This window comes from Musca autumnalis, unplaced genomic scaffold (assembly GCF_047663935.1).
Source record: "Musca autumnalis isolate F117 unplaced genomic scaffold, ASM4766393v1 scaffold_5, whole genome shotgun sequence".
NCBI classification, from domain to species: domain Eukaryota; kingdom Metazoa; phylum Arthropoda; class Insecta; order Diptera; family Muscidae; genus Musca; species Musca autumnalis.
In genome coordinates, this window is record NW_027412088.1 from 59,154,458 (window position 1) to 59,175,635 (window position 21,178).

The following is a 21,178-nucleotide window of genomic DNA, read 5'->3' on the forward strand; positions in this document are numbered from 1 at the left end:
TTATTCTGTTTCTTGTTTCAAGCCGTCGTGGCTCTTACAGTCACAAACAATCGCCTATGTGTATGTGTATAAGTGTGGGTGTGCGTGTGTTTGTTATTTTTATGATTTCCTTCTTGTTTTAATCCCAATTATTTGCACAAGAAGTGCTTTTTGTTATGCCCGTTGCTCCCATTCCGTTTGCTTTGCTTTGACTTAAAAGTCCTCCAATGGCGCGACTTTTGAAATAGTTTTACTTTCCCCCAGACATGTTTATTTGATTTTTTCCAGGAGTTTTTTTGTTGCAAGAAGAGAACTGTTATTCGCATCTCAATTCCACTTCAATGCAAGTTTTGTTTTTACTACAGTTGGACATGTTATGGAAAAAGAGGAACACAAAAACTGTTGAAGGAGTTGATCAAAGGCTTTGTATTGTTCTTTTCGCAACTGTTTTGTTAATTTTGAGAAATTTCGAAAAAAAAATTTCATTAGAACTGTTCATGTTGGTAAACTTATTGTCGTGGAAAAAGAATGAGCAATGTGCTTAATTAAAAACGATACAACGTTTTCGGCGAACTGTATATTTTTGTTGGAGATTTCAAATGCAGAACTTTATTTTTCATTAGAAAGTACAAAACAAGTTCTACCATAGGGACAGTTACTATTACAAAAGATTGAATAATTAACAGAAAATTTACCACGAACATTCCAGAAGTGGGAAGGGGCTTATTTTTAAATCAACTTTTCGCAAAAGTGCCGACCTTGTGGTCTTCTATAAGAAGACCTTGTTGTCTTCTATAGGAAGACCTTGTGGTCTTCAATAAGAAGACCTTGTGGTCTTCTATAAGAAGACCTTGTGGTCTTCTAAAAGAAGACCTTGTGGTCTTCTATAAGAAGACCTTGTGGTCTTCTATAAAAGACCTTGTGGTCTTCTATAAGAACATTTTGTGGTCTTCTATATGACGATCTTGTGCTCTTTTATAAGAAGACATTATTGTCTTCTATAACAAGACCTTATGGTCTTCTATACGAAGACCTTGTGGTCTTCTACAAGAAGACCTTTTGGTCTTCTATAAGAAGACCTTTTGGTCTTCTATAAGAAGACCTTGTAGTCTTCTATAAGAAGACCTTGTGGTCTTCCATAAGAAGACCTTGTGGTCTTCTATAAGAAGACCTTGTGGTCTTCTATAAGAAGACCTTGTGGTCTTCTATAAGAAGACCTTGTGGTCTTCTATAAGAAGACCTTGTGGTCTTCTATAAGAAGACCTTGTGGTCTTCTATAAGAAGACCTTGTGGTCTTCTATAAAAAGACCTTGTGGTCTTCTATAAGAAGACCTTGTGGTCTTCTATAAGAAGACCTTGTGGTCTTCTATTAGAACACGTTGTGGTCTTCTATTAGAAGACCTTATGGTCTTCTATAAGAAGACCTTGTGGTCTTATATAAGAGGACCTTGTTGTCTTCTATAAAAAGACCTCGTGGTCTTCTATTAGAAGACCTTGTGGTCTTCTATAAGAAGACCTTGTGGTCTTCTACAAGAAGACCTTTTGGTCTTCTATAAGAAGACCTTTTGGTCTTCTATAAGAAGACCTTGTAGTCTTCTATAAGAAGACCTTGTGGTCTTCTACAAGAAGACCTTTTGGTCTTCTATAAGAAGACCTTTTGGTCTTCTATAAGAAGACCTTTTGGTCTTCTATAAGAAGACCTTGTTGTCTTCTATAGGAAGACCTTGTGGTCTTCTATAAGAAGACCTTGTGGTCTTCTAAAAGAAGACCTTGTGGTCTTCTATAAGAAGACCTTGTGGTCTTCTATAAGAAGACCTTGTGGTCTTCTACAAGAAGACCTTTTGGTCTTCTATAAGAAGACCTTTTGGTCTTCTATAAGAAGACCTTGTAGTCTTCTATAAGAAGACCTTGTGGTCTTCCATAAGAAGACCTTGTGGTCTTCCATAAGAAGACCTTGTGGTCTTCTATAAGAAGACCTTGTGGTCTTCTATAAGAAGACCTTGTGGTCTTCTATAAGAAGACCTTGTGGTCTTCTATAAGAAGACCTTGTGGTCTTCTATAAGAAGACCTTGTGGTCTTCTATAAAAAGACCTTGTGGTCTTCTATAAGAAGACCTTGTGGTCTTCTATAAGAAGACCTTGTGGTCTTCTATTAGAACACGTTGTGGTCTTCTATTAGAAGACCTTATGGTCTTCTATAAGAAGACCTTGTGGTCTTATATAAGAGGACCTTGTTGTCTTCTATAAAAAGACCTCGTGGTCTTCTATTAGAAGACCTTGTGGTCTTCTTTAAGAAGACCTTGTGGTCTTCTATAAGAAGACCTTGTGGTCTTCTATTAGAAGACCTTGTGGTCTTCTATAACAAGACCTTATGGTCTTCTATACGAAGACCTTGTGGTCTTCTATTAGAAGACCTTGTGGACTTCTTTATGGCGATCTTGTGCTCTTTTATAAGAAGGCATTATGGTCTTCTATAACAAGACCTTATGTTCCTCAATACGAAGACCTTGTGGGCAATTATAAGAAGACATTTTGGTCATCTCTAAGAAGATCTTGTGTTCTTCTATAACACCGATTTATCACCAATTCGGTTCGAAAATCTAGATAAATTGTAGATAGATTACTAAGGTTTACACGGAAATCCCAAACGTGGGGCCAGCAACGCGGAACAGGGCCAGCTAGTTTAAAATATATATTCTTGATCAGGATAAAATTCTAAGACCATCTAGCCATGTCCGTCTGTTGTAGTCACTCTAGCGTCCGCAATAATTGAGATAGAACTCTAAAATTTTGCAACCGAGTTCTTTTTTCTGTTAGCTCAAGGTCCATAGGCCATGTTCGAAGATGGGCTGTACGTTTTGTTATATCCCCCATATAACGGTAACAAGGGGTTTAAGGTATTTTACGGATTTTAGCTACAATTTTTGGCCCAACGAGCCGAAATTTGACATTAAAGGTTCGACTGCTTCCGTTACCTCCCCCACAAGAGTTCAAAACTTTTCGCTAAAATGGTGCACAGGATAACTCTCGAACCGATCTGCAGATTATGTCCAAATTTTGGACATCGTAATATTTTATCCGAACTTATTTTAAGTTCGAAGATGGGCCATATCGGTCTACTCCTGCAGGTACCTCCACCACAAAAGTTCGAAACTGTTCACGATAACTCTCGAAAGCAGTAACCAATTTGGTCCACACTTTGCATATCGTAATATTTCTTCGAATATTAGATAACATTCGAAGATGGTGCTTATATGTATTATTCGCTAAAATTGTAAGCGCAATATCTTATAAACGGAACAACAGATTTGGTCCAAACTTTGGCTCTCGATATATTTTATCCAAACTTAGTTTATGTTCAAGTGAGCCTTTTCCTTAGGGTACCACCCACACACATGATCAACATTTTTGTTTAACTGCGGTTAAGAGTCTGTGCGAGAATCCTTCGGAAATCTTTGCTGAAGGTAGACCTATTAGCCTTGTTTACAGTGGCCAAGTCCAGGTTTCCTGATATTATGGTCCTATCGGGAGGAATGACTGCAAAAAAATGAGCCACACTTCCAAAATGGACTATGTCGGTCCATTCCTTTATGTACCTCCTATGCAATACTTTTGAGATTTTATCCTAATACATAACTTTGTCGGAAAGTTCATACACCAAAAATTCTGAAGACCCCCTAAATACATAAATTTTTTCGGGAAAAAGGTGTATGAATTCACACAGGCTGAGGCTATACCAAGTTTTGTACCTAACATGATACTATTTCATTGTAGTTCGAAATATTTTATGGTGGAGGGTATAAAAAGTTCGGCCAGGTCGAACTAATGACCTGTTTTTCTAAGACTATTCGAATTCAAATTCGTTCGAATTACTACCAACGTTCTGTTTTGAAAAATTTTGTATTCGAATCGTCTTAGTGAAATAGGCCATTAATGTTTATATTTATGCTAACGAGGGTATATACACTTTCATACGGGCAAAATGTGCATCATCGAAATAATGGTTTTAGACCCCAAGTATGTTTGAACGAAATCCGTTACAGACAATTTGGAGTCGATTTAGCAATGTTCGTTCGTCTGTCAGTCTGTCTGGCTGGAGCCGATTATGTCCAAAATTTGGCTTTCGTAATATTTTGTCCAAACTTAGTTTAAGTTCGAAGATGGGTTATATCGATTCACTTCTTCCGGTACATCCCCCACAACAATTCGAAAATGTTCGGAAATTTGTGCGCACAATAACTCTTAAAGGGAGAACCGATTTGGTCCATACTTTGCACATCGTGAAATTTCTACCAGACTTAGATGAGGTTCCAATATGGACACAATCGGTCCACTCCTTCGGGTACCTCCCACACAAAATTTCGGAAAGGTGCAGTTTAGGACCTGTTCTCTAATCGCTTTGATTTTTGCTGTAGCAACTTGTATTCACTGTCCCCCATACGACGGTACCAGTTTCATCAGGGGCAAGTCCATACTTCCTGAGAAAAAAAAACCTGAAAGGTGCAAAAACCCCCCATGACACCGTGTGTAGTGGTTGCGGGCACAAGATAACTCTCGAAATGATCTGCCGATTCGGTCCATAATATGGCCTTCGTAATATTTTGTCCAAACATAATTTAAGTTCGATGATAAGCTTTATCGGTCCACTCCTTCAGGTACCTTCCCCAGAAAAATTTAAAAATGTTCGAAAAAATTGTGCGCACGATGACTCTTGAATGGAGTTGGTTCATACTTTACACATCCTAATAAGTCTACCAGATAAAGATCGGATTTGAATACGAATTATATTTTCCACTACTTCGGGTACCTCCCACACAAAATTTCAGATGAATTACTTTAAGGCCGGCTCTCGAATCACTTTGATTTCTGATGAAGCAAATTGCATATTCTGCCTCCTTTACGTCGGCAAGAGTTTTTTCAGAGGCAAGTCCATACTTCTTGAGAAAATAGCCTCAAAAGTGCAAAAAACCCTATGACACCGTGTGTAGTGGTTGGAGCGCAAGATAACTCTCGAACGGATCAACCGATTTGGTCTAAAATTCGGTATTCGTCATAATTTTTCGAAATTTAGTTTCAGTTCGAAGATGGGCAATATCGGTATTTCCCAAAATATTTAAGAAATTTCACTAAAATGGTAAGCACGATATATCTTGAACGGGCAACCAATTTGGTCCAAACTTTTGATCTCCTAATATTTTGTCCAAATTTAGTTTAAATTCTAAAATGGTCCATATCGGCCCTCTCCTTAGGGTACCTCCCCCGCAAAAGTTTAACATTTATGTCTAAGTGCAGTTTAGGGTCTGTTCGAAGATCCTTAGGAAGTGTATACCGATGCTGTTCGTTATGGTCCCGTTTACAGCGAGATTATATTTTCAGTGGGCAAGTCTATGCTTCCAGCCATACTGATCCAAAAGTTATACTATGACCAACTAAAGTGACAATTGGGCGCTATATGACCCCCAAAATAAGATCCACTTCCATAATAGACTATGTCGGTCCATTCCTTCAAGTACCTCCTCCGCACCATTTTGAACTTTAATCCTAATCCACATTTTTGTTGGCAAGTTCAAATGTCAAAAAAAGGCACAAAATTCTGTACGTAGATGAAGTTTCAATTCATATGGGCTGAGGGTATATATCTACGTTAACTTGTTATTATGTCTGTCGTTTAAGCCGAATGATACTTTTTTAATTGTTCAATATTTAAATGTAATAAAAGTTTTTAGCCAACAAAAAGCCTTTCCTTTTATGACAAAAAAACGAAAATTCATTACTCTGGTATATACCGTGAAGATATAATTATATGTGTTGGTGAATAAAATAAGGTTCCATCCCTTGAACTAAACATAGAATCGGGTTATACTATAGATGTTGAATTTTGCTTTCTTTCTGTGAAACGGTAAAACCATCTTTCGTTTCTCTATAACCTATTATTTTTCATTATTTTTTCATTTTCTTCTTTCATACATTTTTCAATATAAATTGCACTCTCTTTTATGTAAACCTATTCATGCAATAAGAGGAAATACTCATTACGATTTCCAAAATAAGTCATTTACTATGTTTAGAATTTCTCGCCTTTGAATATAATTATGTGCATGGAATGCACACGAAATGAAATTTTGTATTTAAAATTACATTTTTGACGGATTGTCAACAAAGTTTGACATAAGTTAGTTGATGATAATTGTATGAATACAAATATTTATGAAATGTAGTAATTTGAAACTCCAAATTTTGCGGTAAGTTTTTGATGAATTATTTTTTCTTTTTTTAATAACCGAAATGTATGCAGCATTTAAATGACTGCTAGAGCTCTGTGCTACAGCGTTATTAGTTATTTCCCTCAGATAATTAACATTAAAAAATATTTTCATCAAAATATTTTTCTTTACAAAAATACTATCAGTTTCAAAAAATTATAACAAAATTCCTATTTCCCTTTTTATTCATTCATTCACATGCCAAACATTCATACGCTCGTTACTGAAAATCTCTCACTAAAAATCCTCCACTGATTCTCACTCGCATCGCTGCATTTATTTCCGCTTGTTTTCCCATTTCAAATTGCAATTCCATGGAATTTGTTGTAGTGTAGATTTTTCTAATTTAGAATCTCCACAAAAGGAATGTTTGTCGTTATGTTGTACAACAACTAAATGCCATGGCATGAATTTGTTTTTATTTCATGAAAGTTAAACTATTAGAAAATAGCAATCAGCAGAGGTTTTTTTATGTAGTTTTGCATCCTCCCATGCAAAGCTAGCGTGAAGTTATTAAAGTTTTCCACTTCAAAAACGAATATGAAACAAGTTTAAGTTGTAAATTTATGAATAAATGTTGAACAATAAAACACAAAATGTAAATATTTGCAAATAATAGCACATAAAATAATATTCTGAAAGTAACAAAAGCTTTAGCCAGGGGTTAGTTGCCGGGAAAACATAACAGCTGATTTCACTGCTCCGCAAATAAATAATATTTGAAACTGAAAAATGTAAGAACGCCATTAAGTTCGGCCGGGCCGAATATTTTATACCCTCCACCACCACTGTACTAAAGTAAATATGAACAATTAGTAACTACTAAACTCTTTCTCTATGGGAGCGATATGAAGACGTGGACCTAATACGACAAACTTCAGGTGGAAAGTTTTATACCCCCAAGGAAGACTTAATACCAAATTTCAGCCATTTCAGAAGGATATTGAGGCCACAACCTTCAAAATACCAGAAATCTGGAGATACCGTTCTATGGGGGCTGTATGAAGACGTAGACCTCTACCGACAAATTCCAGGTGGAAAGCTTTATACTCCCAAAGAAGACTTAATACCAAATTTCAGCCATTTCGGGTGGATATTGAGGCCCAACCTTCAAAATACCGAAAATCGGGAGGTACCGTTCTATGGGGCTATATGAAGACGTTAACCTATACCGGCAAATTCCATCGAAGACCAAATAACAAATTTCAGCCATTTCGAGGGATATTTAAGGCACAACTTTAAAAATACCGAAAATCGGAAGGTACAGTTCTATGTGGATTACATGAAGACGTGGACCTATAATGACAAATTTCAGGTGGAAAGCTGTATACACTAGGCCGGGGCGATTTGTATGGAAGGGAAAAAACCTTAATGGGCCCTTCGCGTTTCTGATTCCTAGGATTGAACTGAGCAGAAAAGTCCACTAGGTCCACGAAGTGACCCAAACGAATTAAAGGCATTTTCGTTCTCCATGGATCCCAACACGATGGAATTTTGCATCAGAACGCTTGAATATTTTTTGGTCAACTTTTGTAGCCCAGTGCCTTTTGTCGACTTTTTCCGAAAAGTTTGCACCTTCTCAAGACCAAAACTGTCTGAAAAAGCGTTCCAATGCTTTTGCGATGTATTAAAGAGTTCTTAATTACTGTTTTGGCTACAATTTTTAGTGTTGGCTCGAAAATCTCAATAGTTTGTCTGGTATATGCCAAGATGTCAAAAAAAACTTGGATAAAAAACTTAAGTCAAATCGGGAGGCTCGATTTTCACCGTATACCTATGTTCTAGTGGACTTTTTTGCTCAGTTCAATCCCAGGAATCAGAAACGCGAAGGGCTCCTTAAGGTTTTCAAATCGCCCCGGCCTAGTATACACCCAACGAACACTAAATACCAAATTTCAGCCATTTCTGTGAGATATTGAGGCCACAACCTTTTAAATGAAGAAAATTGGTAGGTACCGTTCTATGGAGATTATATGAAGGTGAGGACCTATACCGACAAATTTCAGGTGGAAGGTTTTATACACCCAATGAACACTAAATGCCAGATGTCAGCCATTTCGATGCGATATTGAGGCCACAACCTTCAATATATCGAAAATCGGGAGGAACTGTTCTATGGGTCTATATGAAGGCTCAGGAGGAAAGTTTTATACCTCCAACGAAGACTAAATATCATATTGCAGCTATTTTTGTGGGATATTGAGGCCACAACATAATGACGAAAGTTGGTAGGTACCGTTCTATGGAGATTATATGAAGGCTAGGACCTACGGCGACAAATTTCAGGTGAAAGGTTTTATACACCCAATGAACATTAAATGCCAGATGTTAGCCATTTCGGCGCCATATTGAGGCCACAACCTTCAAATTATCGAAAATCGGGAGAAACTGTTTTATGGGCCTATATGAAGGCGTGGACCTATACCAACAAATTTCAGGTGGAACGTGGAACATTTCCGCCATTGTCGGTGGGATATTGAAGCAAAATCTTTGAAAATAACGAAAATCTGGAGGTACCGCTCTATGGCGGCTATATGAAGACCTCGACCTATACCGACAAGTTTCAGGTGGAAAGTTTTATACGCCCAAGAAAGACTAAATACAAAATGACAGCCATTTCAGTGAGATATTGTGGCCACAACCTGAAAGTGGAAAGTTTTATGACCCCCAACGAAGACTAAATACCAACTGTCAATCATTCGATAAATTACGATGTGATAATGAGGCAAAAACCTTCAAAATAGACAAATTTCAGGTGAAAACTTTTATACCCCCAGCGAAGACCAAATTCCAAATGTCAATCATTTCGGTGCGATAATGACTATAAAACCCTTAAAATACCGAAAATCGGGATAATACCTTGGGCATTTCTTCCATCAACTAACGAATCTTGGATCTATGCGTATGATCCAGAAACAAAGCAGCAACCGACCGTTGGGGTCTTCAAAGGTGAGCCAAATCCATGTTGTTCATGGTCGCCTGTCTGCCCCATGTCTGCCAGGATTTCAGAAGGTTATCTACAAGGAAGCTAGGTGAAGAAGTACTTGGTAAGCAAACTTTAACTGGAGAAGAATATAAGACCGTGATCCCCAAAAATAAATCTATAGAAAAAAGTAAAAAAGTATCAGCCTGTGTGAATTGAAACACCTTTTTCCCAAAAAGCATATGTATTTAGGAGTCTTCAGAATCCGAAAATATTTGGATTAGGTCATTCCTATCGATAGGACCATTATATAAGGAAACATGGACTTGCCCACGAAAAACATCATATCGCTGGAAAGAGTGCTACTCGGAGTACCTTCGGTACAAATTTCCATAGGATTCTCGCACAGACCCTTAACCGCACTTAAACTAAAATTGTGCTTAATTGTGTGGGTGGTGCCTTAAGGAATGGACCGATAGGGCCCACTTTTGAACATAATCTAAGTTGGGGCAAAATATTTTGAGATCCAAAGTTTGGACCAAATTGGTTGCTCCGTTTATGAGATATTGTTCTTACCATTTTAGCAGATATTTTGGAATTTTTGTGGGGGAGGTACCTGAAAGATTAGACCTACAAGCACCATTTTGAATTTCATCTAATATTCGAAGAAATATTACGATATGGGAAGTGTGCGCAAACGCAGTATTCGGTTCGGGAGTTGTCGTTCGCACCAGCCACTACGCATGCCGGCCGTAGGGTTTTTTTTTGCAGTTTTAGGGCTATTATTATATAATTATGGACTTGCCACAGAAAACACTTGTACCCTTAAAATAGGGGCGTTGAGTGCAATCTGTTGCAAGAAAAATCAAAACTATTCGAGAGGAGGTCCTAACCTGCACTTTTCCGAAATTTGGTGTAGGAGGTTCCCGAAGGAGTTGACGTATATTGTCCGAATTCTAACCTGATCTATGTCTCGTAGAAATATTACGATGCCTAAAATACGGACCAAATAGGTTGCAGCCTTCGAGAGTTATCATGCTCACGATTTTAACGATAAGTTTTGAACTTTTGTGGGAGAGGTACCCAAAGTTGTGGACCGATAAAGCCCATCTTAGAACTTGATTTAACTTTGGGTAAAATGTTACAATTTTGGATCGAATCGGTTTATCCGTTACCACGCGCTTTTTCAGCTCTCAGACCATTTTATCAGGAAGTATAGACTTGCCCCTGAAACAACTTGCACTGTAGCCAATTAAGGTTGCTACAACAAAAATAAAAAGAATTCGATAGGAGGTCTTAAACTGCAATTTCCCCAAATTTTGTGTGGGAGGTACCCAAAGGAGTGAACCGATATAGTCCATATTCGAACTTTATCTATCTGGTAGAAATATAACGATATTTCAAAGTTATCGTGCGCATAACTTTTGCGAAAAAAATTCAACCTTTGTGGGGGAGGTTCCCGAGGAAGTCGGCCGATATGGCTCATCTTGGAACTTAAACTAAGTTTGGACAAAATATTACCTACGTGCCTGTCAGAATGTGTTAGATATGTTCAACCTGTTGGGATAAATTTTAAAAATTGTTGCCGATACAAGTTGTATTATACAACAAGCTCAAACTAAATGACAAACGTTGTAGTTCGACTGCAGCTAATGTTGGGTCACCCCACAACCAAGTTCATCATGTGATGGATCGCTGACCATTGGTTCAGTAGTAAAATATTCCATGCTGAATATTTTGATTGTTTTTTATACCCTCCACCATAGTATGGAGGGTATATTAAGTTTGTTTTTCCGTTTGTAACGCATTGAAATACTCATTTGCGACCCTATAAAGTATATATATTCTTGATCAGCGTAAAATTCTAAGTCGATCTGAGCACGTCCGTCCGTCCGTCTGTGGTAATCACTCTAGCATCCACAAAAATGGAGATAGGACGCTGAAATTTTGGGAAAATGCGTTTTTTGTTTGCAGGCAGGTCAAGTTCGATGATGGGCTATATCGCTCCACGTTTTGGTATTGCCCCCATATAACGGTACCCCCCGATTTACGGTATTTTGACGTTTTTAGCTACATTTTCAGACCGATTTGGCTATAATTTGACATTTAGGGTTCTTAAGTATCAATAAACTTATATAACAAAAGTTGTGGACATAGGTCCACGTTTTGGTATAGCCCCCATATAACGGTACCCCCCGATTTGCGGTATTTTGACGTTTTTAGCTACATTTTTAGACCGATTTAGCTATAATTTGACATTTAGGGTTCTTAAGTATCAATAAACTTATATAACAAAAGTTGTGGACATAGGTCCACGTTTTGGTATAGCCCCCATATAACGGTACCCCCCGATTTGCGGTATTTTGACGTTTTTAGCTACATTATCAGACCGATGTAGCTATAATTTGACATTTAGGGTTCTTAAGTGTTAATAAACTTATATATTAGAAGTTGTGGACATAGGTCCACGTTTTGGTATAGCCCCCATATAACGGTACCCCCCGATTTGCGGTATTTTGACGTTTTTAGCTACATTTTCAGACCGATGTAGCTATAATTTGACATTTAGGGTTCTTAAAAGTCAATAAACTTACATAACAAAAGTTGTGGATATAGGTCCACGTATTGGTATAGCCCCCATATAACGGTACCCCCCGATTTACGGTATTTTGACGGGTTTAGCTACATTTTCAGACCGATTTAGCTATAATTTGACATTTAGGGTTCTTAAGTATCAATAAACTTATATAACAAAAGTTGTGGACATAGGTCCACGTTTTGGTATAGCCCCCATATAACGGTACCCGCGATTTACTGTATTTTGACGTTTTTAGCTACACTTTTAGACCGATGAAGCTATAATTTGACATTTGAAGTTCTTAGATGTCAATAAACTTATGTAACAAAAGTTGTGGACCTAGGTCCACGTTTTGGTATAGCCCCCATATAACGGTACCCCCGATTTACGGCATTTTGACGTTTTTATCTACATTTTCAGACCGATTTAGCCATCAATTGACATTTAGGGTTCTTAAATGTCAATAAACTTATATAACTAGTGGACATAGGTCCATGTTTTGGAATAGCCCCCATATAACGTTACCGCCCGTTTTCAGGTATTTTGAGAATTTTACCAACAAGTTTTAACCGAATTATCTGTAATTTGAACATTTGACATTTGAAATTCTTAGTGGTCACCACACCTCTCCACCAAAAATTGTCAAGAAAGCCCCCATACAACGGTACCTCCCGATTTTCAGTAATTTGATGATTTTAGCTACAATATTAAACCGAACTAGCAGTAATTTGACATTTGAAGTTCTTAGTGGTCACAACACCTCTCCATCAACAAAGGTCCATGTTCGGATATAGCTCCCATGTAACGGTACCTCCCAATTTTCAGTAATTTGGCAATTTTAGCTACAATTTTTAACAGAACTAACCGTAATTTGACATTTGAAGGTTGTAAGGTCACCACACATCTGCATCAACAATTTTCAACATAGCCCCAATATAACGATACTTCCCAATTTTCGGTACTTTGAGGATTTTACTTAAAATGTTTAACCGAACGTAGGTCCATGTTTTTGTATAGCCCCAAAACAAACCTCCCGATTTTCCGTACCTTAGCTTTATTTTTTTGACGAACTTTCTGTAATTTGAAATTTAAAAGTCAACAAAAATTGTTCATTTAAGTTCATATTTTCGTATAGCCCAGATACCTCCGAACTAGCTGTTAATGACATTTGAAGTTTCCACGTTATATACCGATTTTCGATATTTTGAGGATTCTAGCTGAATTTTTTAACCGAATTAGGAGTTATTTGACATTAAAGGCTCCCATCAAAAACTGCCAACATAGGCCCATGTTTTATTATAACCCCTATATAACAGTACCTCCCAATTTCTAGCCCACCAAAAATTGTCAACAGTTAGATATAGGCACCATAAAAAGGCCTCCCGAATGAAGCATTTTATGTACATTATCTGACATTTTAACGTACTCAATTAAAGTTTGGGACAGGAATGAATATTTTATGGTGGAGGGTATGAAAAGTTCGGCCCGGCCGAACTTAATGCTTTTTTACTTGTTTTTTCTTTGTTTTTGTGGGCAAATCCACACTTCCTGTAATCAACTTTAAGGCCTCTTCTCGGATCGTGTTAAAATCGTTGGTCGTTGAGATCATAACTACACTATAACTACTATAATTATCCTGAGCTTTAGACCCTGAAATGTCTCTCAACTCCTTCATACAGTTCAGTTTTAAGTCATCTTTGCTACAATGCTACAACTTTATTACTCTATCAAAAGTATGGAGACTAAAAAATATATTTACATGATGAAAAATATCAAGGAACTTTTCTGATCATAAGAAGCAGATGGAAAAAGTTTTATAATTACAAATAACTATTTTAAAGTGATTTCTTTATTAAAATTTTCACAATCACTGAAATAAGTGCAAACTGATTTTTTTATGTGACAATAGTTACGGAAACAATAGTATCAACTACTGCTGTCAGTGTCAGTCAACAAACATCATCATGAAAGAAATCAGATATCATATCATTTCATTCAATTGTCAACAGAATTTTGCTTTTGAGATGAAAGTTTCTTCAATATTATTGTAGTATGACAACACACATACATATATACATACATGCCTGCGTCCTGAACACAAATGATAAGGACTTAATTACATACCTCTCTTCTTCTTGAGTAAATGGAATGGTACATTTTTTCTTAGATAATTTCTTCAAGTACATATCGTGCCTACAAAACCCAACTTGTGTATTCGCTAAAAAAGTTCCAAATGTTGTTGGATTTTTTTTAGGCTTGTATAGTATCGATGCACAACTTGTTTAATTGAGCTACATAAGCAAATAAAGGAAATGAATAAATGCTTTTCCTTGAAAATAGCTTAAATTCAATGGGTTTGTTTTGCCCTATCTTTATACCCTCCACCATAGTATGGAGGGTATATTAAGTTTGTTTTTCTGTTTGTAAGGCATTGAAATATACATATCCGACCACATAAAGTATATGGTAAAAACCAAACATGTTTTACAATCGATGAATCCGAGTTTTACCCTTACAGAATTCGCGAACTATTAACATATTCTATATAGTATGACTGTAATTCTTTGAAATGAAGTTTTTTAGGAGGGATCCCACAATTTCGACCCATAAAATTCATTTTCGTGGAAGCTGTGTTGGCATCAATATAGAAAAATGGCTAAAAATGGGTTGAATCCAACAATTTTTTTATGTTCCCTTCCGATTTATGGCTTAACCTTACATTTCATAGAAATAGTGTATGATTTTTCGATATATCCACTACATCAACCTCAAATTGATGCTGGCATTTTGATATGTGTATATTGACGTATTTTTGATGGGTGCTACTGAAACGGGATGCGCATCAAAGGATGCGTATGCAAATTGTGCGATTTTTACCCATTTTAAGGTTTTTTGCTTTTAAATTTCCACATTTTTATACCCTCAGCATTTATGCTAACGAGGGTATATACACTTTCATACGGGCAAAATGTGCCTCATCGAAATAATATGTTTTAAACACATTTTTCAGACAATTTGGAGTTGATTTAACCATGTACATCTGTCTGTCTGGCAGGCTGGTGCGCACGATATCTCTCGAACGGATCAACCGATTCGGTCCAAAAGTTGGCTTTCGTAATATTTTGTCCAAGCTTGGTCTATGTTGGAAGATAGGTTATATCGGTCCACTTCTTCCGGTACCTCTCCCACAAAAGTTCGGAAATGTTCGGAAAATTTGTGCGCACGATAACTCTTGAAGGAAGTAACCGATTTAGTCCATACTTTGCACATCGAGAAATTTCTACCAGACTTAGATGAGGTTTCAATATGGACTCAATCGGTCCACTCCTTCGGGTACCTCCCACACAAAATTTAGGAAATGTTCTGTTTAGGACCTGCTCTCGAATCGCTTTGATTTTTGTTGTAGCAACTTGTATTCACGGCCCCCACTTACTTACTTAGCTGGCCCATTACAGAACATTTGTTCTATAGGCCGAACTAAGAAAATATCTCCAATTCTCTCTATTTGTTGCTTCGCTTTCTGGAATACCGCGCCTTTTCATCTCATCATCCACTTGTTTGCGCCATCTACTCCTTGGCCTGCCAATTCTGCGTGCACCGCCAAGCGGTCCGTGTTTATACACCTTTTTAGCGGGGTCATCATCGCTCATTCTTATGATATGGCCTAGCTAACGCAATCGCTGCATCTCGATACGTTTAACAATATTGATGTCGTTGTACAGCAGATACAGCTCGTGGTTCATGCGACGTCGATATTCACCGTCAACGCAGATTGGTCCGTAGATCTTTCGAAGAATTTTTCTCTCAAACACACCAAGCACTGCCATGCCTGCTTGCGCAAGTACCCAGGCTTCGGAGCCATACATCAGCACGGGTAGTATCAGTGTTTTGTAGAGCGTTATTTTTGTTTGACGAGATGTGGCTTTGTTTTTAAACTGCTTACTTAAACCAAAGTAGCATCTGTTGGCCAATACAATTCTTCTTTTTATTTCACAACTGATGTCGTTTGTTGTGTTTACGGAGGTGCCGAGGTAGACGAAGTCTTTTACTACCTCAATATTATAGGAACCAACTTCCACAGTCGGTCCGAGCTCAATGGACGCTTTGCGCGTCGACACCATCAACTTGGTCTTCTCACTGTTTACCGCCAGACCCACTTTAGCAGGTTCTCCTTCGACCTTCACAAAGGTATCAGTTACTTCTTTTACTGATCGGCCTATGATGTCTATATCATCAGCATAAGCAAGTAACATGTGACTATTGGTGTAGATTGTGCCACTTCTTTTGACGTTTGCCTCTCGTATAACCTTTTTCAGCAGGATGTTAAAGAGATCACACGAAAGGCTGTCTCCTTGTCTGAAACCTCTTTTGGTACCAAACTCTTCGGAGAGGTTCTTTCCTATTTTAACTGAGGACCTCGTGTCAGTTAAAGTCATTTTGCAAAGCCGGATGAGCTTTGCGGGGATACCAAATTCAGACATGGCTTGGAATACCTTTGAACGCAGCGGGCTGTCGAAGGCTGCTTCATAATCGACAAAAAGGTGAAATATGTCGATCTGCATCTCTTGGGTCTTCTCCAGGATTTGCCGCAGGGTAAATATCTGGTCAATGGTGGACTTGCCAGGCCTAAAGCCGCATTGGTATGGTCCAATTATCTCGTTGACCATAGGCTTAGTCGTTCGCACAATATCCCTGACACGATCTTGTAGGCAATAGGGAGTAGAGTTATGCCCCTATAGTTAGAGCATACAGTCTTATCTCCCTTCTTGTGGACGGGGCACAGGATACTCAGGTTCCAATCGTCGGGTACTCGTTCTTCCAGCCAGATGGTGCTAACTAGCTGTTGAATACACCTTATCAGCGTGTCGCCTCCGGTTTTGAACAGCTCGGCTGGTAAGCCATCGGCTCCTGCTGCCTTATTATTCTTCAGCCGATTTATTGCTGTCTTTACCTCATCTTGGCTGGGCGGTATACATTCAATACCATCTTCTGGGATTGGGACTGTGGTATCTTCGTCGTCTTCGCTGCTATTGGATACCAACAGTTTGGAAAAATGTTCTTTCCATATCCTGAGCACACTATCTGTATCAGTTACCAAATTACCTTGTTGGTCTCTACAGGAGGATGTGCCTGTACCAAAGCCATCAGTTTGATGCTTGTCTTTTTGATAGAATTTTCGGACTTCATTCTGACTCCTGTACATCTCTCGCTTTTCCATCTCTCTCTTTTTCCTGCGGAAAAGACGTTTCTCCTCTCTCCTTTTCTACCTGTATCTCTCTCGTGCGCTACGCGTTGCTACGGATTGTAAAGTAGCCCTATATGCCGCATTTTTCTCTTCGGTGGCAGCACGACACTCCTGATCATACCATGGATTCCTTGGTGCAGGTCTCTGGTATCCAAGTATGGATTTTGCGGCTGTTTGCATGGAGTGGGCAATGCTTTGCCATTGCGCTGATATGTTATCGGGATGAGGAGTGCTTTGATTAAGCAATTGGGCTAGTTGAGTGGAATATGCTGTGGCTATCTGTTGTGATTGCAGCTTACCGATGTCTAACTTTCGTGTTGTGTCTGTTCGTACTTTGTTTGCCACGTTTAAGCGGGTGCGTACCACGCTCGATGAATGTCTTCCATCTATCACAACATGATCAATTTGATTTCTTGTTTTCTGATCTGGAGACAGCCAGGTGCCCTTATGAATATCGAGATGATTAAATCTGGTACTGCTAACTACCATGTTTTTTGCAGCTGCAAAGTCTATCAGCCTCATACCATTGTCAGATGTTTCTTCAGTGGGAGCATGAGCGCAAATAAAGCTGATGTTGAAGAATTTAGCTTTTATTCGAATTGCAGCAAGTCTTTCATTCACTGGAGTGAAGCTGGATACCAGATGTTTTAGTCTCCGACTAACTACAAATCCGCAACCAAACTCATGCTTTACGTCATGGCAGCTATAATACAGTGCGTCACCTTTAGGGGTTGTTGTGACGCCTTTCCCAATCCATCGTATTTCCTGAATGGCAGTAATATCGGCCTTGTACTTTTCAAGTACGTCTGCCAATGCGAAGACTGCACCTTCTCTATAAAGAGTGCGAACATTCCAGGTGCAGATTCGCAGATCATGGTCCTTAAAACGTTTGCGGGGTTCGTCAACTTTAGAGGGGGTTGTTTTTCTTTTCTTTTGTTTTTTCATAGTATGCTGTTTTGTCTAGGGGAGGGTTACTATCCCGACGCCCAAACCCAAGTTTTTAACGTTCTTATGGGTGAACGCGCGGCACATTTAGCTCACTACCTTTAACGGGTGTTAAAGGCAGTTCCCCAGGTGACACCATTAGGAGGTCAGTGTCCACTTGAGATGAAAGAGGGACCAAGATAAATCCTGGGCTTTGCCATGTTAAAACCGGTTAGGACCGTTGCTTGGTATATTCCATCCCCTACGAACCATTTGTAATTTGACATTTAAGGTTGCCAGTGGTCACAAAACTTTTCCACCAAAAATTGCCAACATAGGTCCATGATTTGGTTAGCGCCCATATACGAGTATTTGTACCTCCCGATTTTTGGTATGTTGAAGATTTTTGCTGCATTTTTTGATAGGACTACCTGTAATTTGACATTTGAAGTTTTCAGTGGTTACAAAACTTTTCCACCAAAAATTGCCAACGTAGGTCCATATTTTGGTATATCCCTCATATAACAGTGCCACCCTATTTTAGGTTTGTTTACCTGTATTTTGACATTTTAGTATTTCAGTACCTCACAAAACTTTTCCACCATTCTGCTTATTATAAATAATTGAAAAAAAAAAATAAATCAATAAGATTAATAAATCATATGTCATCTTTGTCAAATCCAAGTCACTAAACTGATTTCATTTTATCTTTTCTTTTCAATTTTAGATCAATATTGTCGATAAAGAACAACAACAACATATAAAACTTTATATCATCCCAGGACTCGACTCAAGTCATCTTAACTAAGGTAACACACATATCCTGCAAATCAAAATAAATAAAAAAGGACACAGGGTAATCATGTGGAATTTCCAAAGAATTATTTGTATATGGATATGTTGCGTATCCTGTATGTTTGGCAGTACACAATTGTCATCGCTGGTTCAAGCAGGTATGTATGTTTAATATCGTGTATATGTATAATGCAAACGCATGAATGCACAGCAATTCTAAAATTGAAATCGAAAACACAAATGATTGTCTTTCACCATTCGTCCTTTCCATCTCCACTTTCATTCTGCACACACACACACACATAGTAAAAGTAATTTATTTAAGTTATATTTGATAGAAACTAGAAATCATTTTGAAAGAATGAAATAACACAAGTGTTTTTGGTTACATTGTTCTGCATTATATCCCCTCTCTTGTTATTCACCTTCTTCGTGTTTTTATACAATATTTTTATGCTGCTTTTGTTTTTCCTTTCAGTACCCTATGAATACTTTGATGATCATGACCAAAGTTTCTATGACTTGGATACGGAACAGATACAGGCGAAATATGATACACGTTTGCTTTCACAGCAGATGTTGAAAAGTTCCGATACACAGGAACAGCAGCAGCAGCAGCAATCACTTGAAAACAAAAAGGGTTCTTCACATTTAAGCGAAATGAATTCATTCGCCACGAATGAGGAAAAGATGAGCGAGGAACATATGGGAGATGTGTCTTTTGGTAAACACAGCGAGGTTACCGTTACCAATTCAGACATTTTAACTAAATTGAAGACTAATGATGCTAGCCAAAATGGCAACAGCAATCACAAGGACACCACCACAAGGATAGATGAAACAACACCAGCAGTAACGGAACGACAAGAAATCCATTTGCCACGTGCGGCATCCTGTTACACAAATGGCCAAAAATACACTCACGGTCAAAAGGTATGTTTTCGAGAATTGTTAAACGGAAAACAACAACAACAGCAACAACATTTAAATCCTTGTGTTATGCATACCAATTAATTATTATTTTCCAAGAATGTCTGCCATTTTCAAAAAATTTTGGAATTTTTGGTTTTCTCATTTAAAAAAGCTACAAATTACGTATTCATAAATTTATTCATTTGTTTAGTGTTGCAGAAAATTTACACAAATTGAAATTCATTATTAACTCATCTGTTCATCATCATCATCATCCACTTGAGTTCTCTGTTAACCTACTCATCCAATTATTGTTTGTCATAAATATTTGCTTTATTTTATAGCCGCCATAGATTGGCTTGAACCAACCAACAGAAAAAAAAATCATTATGAAATTTCTTCATAATCCAACAGTTGCCACAGTTGTTTCCCAGAAAAAACAACACAAATCCCTTTTTATTGTTTTCTGTTAAGCCGACCGGTTTAACTCAGTCGAAGTTTATAATTAATTGCATCAATTTCATTAATGTGCCATAAATTAATGAAATGTTGTCATAATTTTTTGCATGTTGGAAGGAGGAGGAAAATATTCTCCACCACAAACAAACATGGACAAAGACACCTGAGTTTTGTTAAGAGGTGGAAACATTTTTCCTTATCAAAACAAAATGTTGAACTGTTGTGGGAGAGATAAAGAGCCAATCTGGGCGAGTGGGAAATTCCAAGTGGGCGTGATTGTATTCGGTTAGTAGATCAAAACCCCAAAAGGGGTTTGGGTTCTCAGGCCAAGCTTGTTTAGAGCCCCTTATATAAACTTGACCAAAGGCAATGGATTCAAAATATTTATACTTCGTAATATTAAAGATACAAACTTTAAATTTGATAGAGTCCTTTATATTACATTTAAAGCCATTGGTACAAAAATTGCGTCATATTGGTATACTTTTTGGTATACCCTTATTTCAAGTATTTTTTACATTTTACCAATATATGTATATATCGTCAGTCTTTAGACTAACGAGGCCATACAGGTAATATTTTTGAAAAGTTAACATAGCTGAAACCAAGTTTTGTCCTTTCACAAACCGAGAATTGTGTTTGTATATTTTACAAATTAATTGCCTTTGGATAAAATGAAATCTTTTCGGAATTGGCAAAAAATATTGGCCTTAAAAAATAATTTGTGTGGAAGCTGAGGTTATATTTATGTTAAACAAGTAAAAACATTAAGTTCGGCCGGGTCGAACTTTTATACAGGGCCATAAAATATTTGAATTAAAATGGAATAATTAGTTTCCTGTTAGGTGCAAGAACCTAAAATATCAAATTTCAGCGGTTCGGTCAAAAATTGCATACCGAAAATCGGGGGGTACTGTTCTATGGGGCTCTACCAAAACATGGACCTGCATATCGCTCATTTACTCAAAGAGTGACACATCTCAAAAAATCCAGTTTCGAGAAAAACGCGATTGAAGTTGGCGATTGAAATTTGACTTCCCAACTTAAAAGGATAATTACACTAAAACTAAGATAACTACTTGGACAAATAGCTAGCCAGAT

At 37.7% G+C, this 21,178-nt stretch overlaps 1 protein-coding gene across 2 annotated transcripts in view; it reads left to right on the forward strand.

Moving 5' to 3' along the window:
• LOC141404898 (uncharacterized) overlaps positions 1-21,178 on the forward strand; it is a 163,307-nt gene that overhangs the window by 40,941 nt on the left and 101,188 nt on the right. For both annotated transcript variants that reach the window (XM_073988724.1, XM_073988725.1), the window contains exons 2-3: positions 18,639-18,864; positions 19,185-19,639. In XM_073988724.1, coding sequence (XP_073844825.1) covers positions 18,774-18,864; positions 19,185-19,639 — 546 coding nt within the window. In that variant the 5' untranslated portion in view covers positions 18,639-18,773. The remainder of the gene's footprint in view (positions 1-18,638; positions 18,865-19,184; positions 19,640-21,178) is intronic.